Below are 8,222 nucleotides of genomic sequence, written 5' to 3'. Positions count from 1 at the left end.
ACTCACACTTCCCCAAATCTAAGAGAATTCTTCTTATCCAAATCTCACTTGGCTTTGGTATTATTCCTTGGAATTAATCATCAAAACTCTTACTAGTTAGTAAAAATATCATTTGGGCATCATCATTCATAGGAGTGTCATATGTAACCCTTCTATCCATCTTCATTTTTTACATAAGGATCATGGCTCAATCAGCAGGCCTCAGCTCTGACCACCTCCTGTCATGTCACTTTTGCTCAACTGTCTGGACCCTCTTGACCGCCTGGACAACACATCATGTAGGTGACATTTTTACAAACTTCATATCAATTCATATGCAATCAATCCTACATTTACAATCTTTACATTTATACTCTATATTCTTACTCTTTGGTTACATGCCTCTTTTAGATTCACTCTTTTTGCTGCTACAGAAGTATCACAGCATTTTACTCTGCTCTGCAACCTTTAAATCCATATTATATTTTAAATTACATTCAATTACAAAAACTCATCATACAACACTGTTGCTCATTTACACAGAGCATTACTATTACACGCAAAAACTACAAAAGATCATACCACTAATCCTCTTCTCTATAAATGCAGCTGGAACCCTCCACTTCCTCTTTGGCAGTCGGCCCTTCCACGTCCAACTGACTGGACCAGACCAGACCGGACCACGCCCGCAAGAACGCTGCGGGACACACATCTGCTGGTAACTATTGCTTAACATATCAACACATTCATTAGATTTTGACTTTAATGTGTCAGCCCACATTTTCATTCTTAACATCTTATTTATGTGGAAACTACATTCGTTTTTTTGCTAAAGAAAATTCATGCTTCAGCTAAACTACCATTCCAGCTTAGTTACACCTGTTTCTGCTTCTTCAGTAGTGGGAACTTCACAGAAACACTTGTGTCTCAACACATTTTAAATGTGATGCAGTAACAAGCTGCTTTAAATTTGCAAACAAATACAACACCACACTCTTACTAAAGTAGTTGTTGTTATGTAGCAGGCTACTACATTGATCTAAGACACTAGTGAAATGCTGGTGTTTGTAGAGATTTTTTTAGTTAGTGAGTTATTTTGAGTGAATGATCCCACACTTGTCCTTTGATTGTACTAGTTAAATTTGAAGGAGCAGGGACTTGAAGCAGGGACCTTAGGTAGCTGAAGAATAGCAATACAAAGAAGGCGTTTAGATGAGACTTGAAGTTGAGTTATCATTGACTTAGCAGTTGTAAATCCATGAAGCAGATACATGATAATAATAAATAATAATATAATAATAATGACAATTAAAATGTCATGCAGTTATGTTGTGGCGAGAAGTGGTGGATCAAAAAGAGGAATCAGGCGACCAAGACACAGGTGTCAGAGTGGGATGTCTCTCTTTATTCAATGCGGCCTACTTGCAGTCATAGACGGAGACCAAAGAACCACAGCACAGAACCAGACATGATCTTTTATACCTCAGATAGCTATGTGTGTGTATGTGCATCCTGTTTTCCAATCATTTGGCTTCGTAGTACTATTCTTGCCCAACTGCTGACCAACTCTTGTATCCTGTTGTTCCTGGCGAACACCCAGGTCATGGTGTTCTTTTCTTTCTTTTACACCAAGATACTCTCCCAGATCACTGTTCTCCTCTTACTTGGCGATATGCTTTGCCTGGTTACCCAATCTTCTGTTTTCCAGATGTTTCCTCCAAACCTAAATGTTTTGACCTGCTCAGTTGACCGCCCAACCTTATCTTTGTTAGGGTTAGGGTTAGGGTTAGGGTTAGGGTTAGAGGGTTGCTCTTGAGCTCTTCTCATACAGCTTTGGCCTTATAGTTCTCCTACATATCCCCCCTGAAATCACTATTGTGATTTATACTATGTGTGATGTATGAGTGATGTATAACATGATATTGCAAAAAACATAGTGTCAAGTGAAACGATATGGTAATCTGAATATGGTTATGACTGTAACACTACTGTGATAATAATATCTTTCATTATGATGCATAGAGTACAGAGAGTATATGAAACAATTTGCACGTTCAAAGATGTATGGGGGCGAAAAACCTGCATTAGGAAAATTCCCCCATGGCCCCTTTCCCCACAGGCGACCGACTTTATAAGTCACATTTCTGAACATGCGGTCAACACAGCATATTCTTATAATGACTCAAACAATGGATACTGAGATAATCTGGCTATTGATCAGACAACAAAAACGATGATTACCCAATATTTCTCCTAGTTCTTATTGGTTACATGAGTGCGTACGTTTGTATATAAACTTATAGGTACACTTGTATGCTTATTTCATGAATGTTAATCATTTCATAATTGTTAATTGAATACATTGTTGATTACAAAACATTGGTGATTACATATACATCATTCGGTATGGTGCATTAGTGTTCGGTCCATTGAGTCCATCAACAGGCAGCACAGTTCATGTCCCCCCTGTTGGGGCTCCCTTCTATTCTGTTACGTTTCCTTACACCTGTTCCTCGAGTTCTGATTCGTCCTCAGAACCATTCTCAATGTCCAGATAGTCGGGTGACGGGAACAAGTCCGCTTTTCCCAGTAGTCCTTGGACCACTGGATTCATTTGAAGCTGCTTTCGAATTTGCAAACAAATACAACACAACACTCCTACTAAACTACTTATTCTTATGTAGCAGCCTTCTACATTTTACTACTCACATGCTCCTACGTGCTCTTTCTACAAACATTATTTATTATCATATATCTGCTTCATGGATTTACAACTGTAACTGATAACTGAACTTCAACTCTCATCTAAAAGCCTTCTTTCTATTGCTATTCTTCAGCTACCTAAGGTCCCTGCTCCTTCAAATTTTACTAGTACAATCAAAAGACAAGTGTGGCGTCATTTGCTCAAAAACCTGCACAAACAAATCTCTATAAACATTAGCATTTCACTAGTCTTACATCATCGTAGAAGCCTGCTACATAACAACAACTACTTTAGTAAGAGAGTTGTATTTGTTTGCAAATTTAAAGCAGCTTGTTACTGCATCACATTTAAAATGTGTTGAGACACAAGCGTTTCAGTCAACTTCCCACTACTGAAGAATCACAAACAGGTGTAACTAAGCCAGAATGGTACTTTAGTTGAAGTATGAATTTTATTTAGCCATCAAAAGAATGTACTTTACACATAAATAACATGTTATCTATCAAAATCTGCCCTGACACATTAAACACAAAATCTAATGAATGTGTTGCTATGTTATGGCTCTAAAGCCTTCACACTGCCCCCAACAGCCTCTTGTGATTCACTGTGTAATAGCCTTATATAATAAAAGTTCAGTTGTTATTGATTTTATGTCCCAGCCCTGTGGGGCTCTAAAACCTGGCAATGACTGGATTTGAACCAGAGTCCGTTTGAAATTCCCGCCTTGCCTTCCTCGCCAGTTACAAAGAATTCCACTACGCCACCAGTCCCACTCATGTTGGGAGCTGCTTTCAGCATTACTCTTTGGATGTTGGACTTGAAAATCCATGGACTGGCCTGGGCTTGAACTCATGGCCTCAAAAGTCCTATGCAGGTATCTAACCCATTGAGCTACCAAGCCAGACACAATAAGAGCATCTTTCCCAAAGCTTTTCACTCTGTCCTCTGTGTGTTGGTCCTGAAAAGCAGTAAGATCAAACAAGATTTGAACTCACAAACTCTCAGTCTCTAGAGTAACAGTCTAACCCCTTAAGCCACTCAGTCAGAGGTAAAGAAATGATCTTTATTAAAGCTTTTCAATCTTTCCTCTGTGTGTTGGTGCTGAAAAGTAGTAAGAACAAATGAGAATTGAACTCACAGTCTCTAGAGTAGCAGTCTAACCCCTTAAGCCACTCAGCCAAGGTAAAGAGCAGCTCTTTCTCAGAGCTTATCAGTCTTCTCTCTGTGTTTTGGTTCCCGAAAAAGTAGTAAGATCAAATGAGAATTGAACTCACAACCTGTGAGTCTCTAGAGTAGCACTTAACTCCTTAAGCTTCTCAGTCAGAGGTAAAGAGAAGATCTTTCTTAAAGCTTTTCATTCTTTCCTCTGTGTGTTGGTCCTGAAAAGTAGTAAGATCAAATGAGATTTGAACTCATAAGCTCTCAGTTTCTATTGTAACCCTCTAACCCCTTAAGCCACTCAGTTAGATATAAAGACAGCATCTATTTCAAGGCTTTTCAGGCTGACTAAGTGGGGTAGAGAACAGAGGGGTGTTTGGTTGTATGTTGAAATCTCAGCCAATCATATGAACTTTGAGGGCTGACACTGAGAGGAAAGACTGAAAAACTTTGAAAAGATCATTTCATTGTCTCTGGATAAGTAGCTCAAGGTGTTAGAGTCTGTCTCGAAGGATTCTAAGATTGGTGTTTAAATAATCCTGGAATTATTCAGGTTTTAAAATCTAACAGGACTTACAAGTGTTGAGAAAGAAGGCTCTTTAACCTCTGACCGAGTGGCTTAAGGGGTTAGAGGGCTACTCTATAGACTCAGAGGTTGAGAGTTCAAATCTTGGTTGAACTTACTACTTTTCGGGGGACCAACACACAGAGGAACGACTGAAAAACCTTGAGAAAACACACCAATTTTGTCTGGATTGGTAGCTCAATGGGTTAGACATCTGCATAGGCTTTTTGAGGTCATAGGTTCAAGCCCAGGTCAGTCCATGAGTTTTCAAGTCCAACATCCAAATTGTAATGTCAAAAGCGTCCCGAAAGTAACTCCCAATGCGAGTGGGACTGGTGGCGTGGTGGAATTGTTCATGACCATAAGGTGGCAATTTCAAAGACTCTGGTTCGATTCCTGTTGTTGCCAGTTTTGAGAGCACCACAGGGATGGGGAAAAGGGGGGGGGGGTTGTGAGACAGAAAATCAGCAGCATCTGAGTTTTTATTTTATATATGGCTATTACACAGTGAATCAAAAGAGGCTGTTGGGGGCTGTGTGAGGGCTTAAAAGCCCTAGGTTTCGCCAGTAACATTTGCTCTTCACTTCAGTGTCTTGCATGTGAGTAAGTGTTTCACGTGTTTCAAAGCTCCAGAAAAAGCTGTAAATTGGACCTTAAGTTGAGGTTTTTATTTTTTTTGTTAAAGCACATGGACATGGATATTTTCTCTATCTTTTCCTGACCAATTTGCAAGGTTTTGCATTTGCAAATTAATGACTTTGAAAGGGTTTTTTTCTTTTTTTTTGACATTTATAGAACATGTTGACCAAATAAATGGTGGGCGAAGTCAAGTGAAAATGTTTAACTTTAACAGGTCTGCAGGTCTTGGTTGGTCGCTCTTGTGGAGGCTGCGTCTCTCAGGCTACAATTGAACACCTTTCCCAGGCTCTTCACAGGTTCCTCTGTGAGTGATGGTACAAAAGCCAACTGAAATTTAGATAAGAAGAGTTGTGGTAGATTTGGGGAAGTGTGAGATTATTGAGAAGAAAAAGTGATGTTTATGATGTGAAATTACAGGTGGTGGTTTGTATGTTTTTTAGGGCTTGGAGGGTACTCTAAATTGAGATGAAAATGCATGTTTTTTGTTTCTAGATGAAGTCTCTTTCTACTGTTATAAGAGTGTAAGCCACAATATTGAAAAGTGAGCTCTTTGTGTTTGTGTAAGAGTAAAATATGTGAAGATAAAATAAATCCTCTTACTGCTCTGCAGACAGTCATCCAGCTCCTCCTGCTTTCATGGTCCTGGCGCAGTTGAGTGTGATGTTCAGAGAGGGCTGTCTCCACCTGTGAGAAGAAATACATCAAAAACAGTAAAAGCACTCATCTTGACTGTTTTGTTGTGGTAAAAATGTTTGAGCTGCAGTGATATATGTAAGAAATGAGACTTACAGTATGTTTTATTGATAAATATAGAAGTGATTGACTTCTGGTGATTGGTGGTGATCCAGCGCCATCTGGTGGTGAAAGGAAAAAGAGAGAGTAAAATTTGTACATACAAAAAGATTGTGTTTTGGATGTCTGAAGGAAGCACCCAACATGCTTACATGAAGATCGTGCTAAAGATGACAAGCGAAAGGAAAGTGGGAAACACTCAAAGGAGAAAGAAAGGTTAAAGGAAAATGTGGAGTCTAAACAGACTAACGAAACGCCAAATGAAGCAACCTCTAACCTAGTGGTGCAAGACATGGACAGCACTCACACATCCACAGTTATGGCAGTGTGGGTGTCCACGATAAGTAGCCCAGAGAATGAAATTCTCATATATGCACTTTTGGACAGTCAAAGTGACACCACTATCACAAACTCTCCACGTTGTCATCCAGAAGCACAGTTGTTCCAAGTCAGAAGCTAACTGGGCTGCAGGTCAGAGGTTTCTACTCATCAAAGAAAATCCCTCTCCCAGTAACTTATTCAAGAGAATTCATTCCTGCCAATTTAAGTCACATTCCTACTCCCAAGACAGCAAGGGCATGGCCTCACCTCAAGCACCTTGCCGAAGAAATTGCTCCTTTGATCGAATGTGATGTTGGTATGCTCATAGGTTACAATTGTTCTCAAGCCCTGCTACCCAGAGAAGTTGTGTCAGGCAAAGACAATGAGCCATTTGCCCAAAGAACAGACCTAGACTAGATTAGACTATGGCTTGGAAGCAGCCACAGGGTTGTTGTGAGGCAAGTACTACCTTGTCTGCAGTCTCCTGCTCATCTGACTAGTGAAGTTCGATACATATGCCGAACACAAGTCAAGGAATTAGTCATCGCACCTGATGTGATAAAGGTGCTTGAGTCTGACTTCAATGAAAGGGCTGTTGAGGATGTTCACTACTCTCAAGAGGATCTGCGCTTCATATCAATAATGGAAGAGGGAATCAAGATCAATGCAGATGGTCACTGCAAAATGCCCTTGCCATTTAAAGAAGCCAGGCCAAATCTGCCGGACAACAAGAAATGTGCAGATCACTGTCTCAAATGTTTGATTAGGAGATTTGAGAGAGACAAGCAGTACCATAAGGATTACGTAGTTTACATGAGTGAAACGATTGCTCACAGAGACGCAGAGAAGGTTCCAGATGAAGAAATCGACAAGACCCCTGCCTGGTACATCTCTCACCATGGGGTGTATCACCCCCAGAAACCAGGCAAAGTACGGGTCGTGTTCGATTGCTCTGCGAAGTTTCAAGGCATGTCACTGAAAGATCATCTGCTTACTGGGCCAGAATTGACAAATACTCTGGTGGGTGTTCTCTGTTGGTTTCGTAAGGGTCCGGTAGCAATCATGTGCGATATTGAACATATGTTCCATCAGTTTCATGTCAGAGCAGAAGACCAAGATTATTTCAGATTTCTGTGGTGGGATGATGGAGACTTTCAATCCCAGCCATCAGTTTATAGAATGAGAGTGCACCTGTTCGGGGCAGCATCATCACCCAGATGTGCAAACTATGGACTCAAACACATTGCTGCTCAAGGACAAGGTTGCTTTGGTGAAGCATCCATCCGCTTCATTGAAAGAAACTTTACGTGGATGATGGCCTGACTAGCGATACAGTTAGTCAGTGAAGTGAGACAGCTCTGCAGCACTGGCAAGCTGCGAATCCATAAGTCCGTTTCAAATCGTCAGGAGGTGCTTGCATTACTTCCCAGGGAAGATTGTGCTGAAACAATAAGACATCAAGACTTAGCCTTGGGTGAGCCGCAGATTGAGAGAGCCTTAGGTGTGAAATGGTGCGTCTCTTCAGATCAATTCCTATTCAGGGTCATTGTAAACGAACGTCCGCTCTCTAGAAGAGGAGTCTTGTCGACAGTGGCCTCTATCTACGATCCACTCGGGTTTGTAGCACCTTTCATTGTTGTTGGGAAGCAGATACTTCAATAGATGTGCCGAGACAAGATGGGATGGGATGAACCTTTGTCTGATGACTTGCGGCCACAATGGGAGTCTTGGCTATTGGACCTACAGAATGTGGCAGATGTCAAGATTCAGCAATGTTACCTCCCAACAGGTTTCAAGGAAGTTCAAAGATACGAACTCCATCACTTCTCTGATGCAAGTGTCACAGGGTATGGAGTGTGTACTTACCTGAGAGCAATCAGTGCATCAGGACAAATCCACTGTTCTGTAGTCATGGGTAAGGCCAGAGTTGCCCCCACGAAGGTCACCACCGTAGCAAGACTTGAGCTGTCAGCAGCTGTTGTTGCTGTCCATGTCAAGGTTTGCGAGGTAAGTTGGACCCAAATGCAGTCAACTCTTGGGAGACGGTGCAGGCAGGTTTATTTA

At 41.1% G+C, this 8,222-nt stretch overlaps 1 protein-coding gene across 1 annotated transcript in view; it reads right to left on the bottom strand.

Moving 5' to 3' along the window:
- Positions 1–4,683: 4,683 nt before the first annotated feature.
- The window catches only part of LOC147818334 (uncharacterized), an 8,205-nt gene continuing 4,666 nt past the window's right edge, over positions 4,684–8,222 (bottom strand). The window contains exons 3-5 of the mRNA XM_087177726.1: positions 5,835–5,899; positions 5,646–5,729; positions 4,684–5,372 (exon numbers count right to left, since the gene is read on the bottom strand). Of these exons, the coding sequence (XP_087033852.1) occupies positions 5,253–5,372; positions 5,646–5,729; positions 5,835–5,899 (269 nt within the window). The 3' untranslated portion in view covers positions 4,684–5,252. The remainder of the gene's footprint in view (positions 5,373–5,645; positions 5,730–5,834; positions 5,900–8,222) is intronic.

This window comes from Seriola lalandi, unplaced genomic scaffold (assembly GCF_002814215.2).
Source record: "Seriola lalandi dorsalis isolate HSWRI2012SDOR001 ecotype SW California unplaced genomic scaffold, Sedor1 jcf7180002054630, whole genome shotgun sequence".
Taxonomy (NCBI): domain Eukaryota; kingdom Metazoa; phylum Chordata; class Actinopteri; order Carangiformes; family Carangidae; genus Seriola; species Seriola lalandi.
This window is presented reverse-complemented; position numbering and strand designations above follow the sequence as displayed.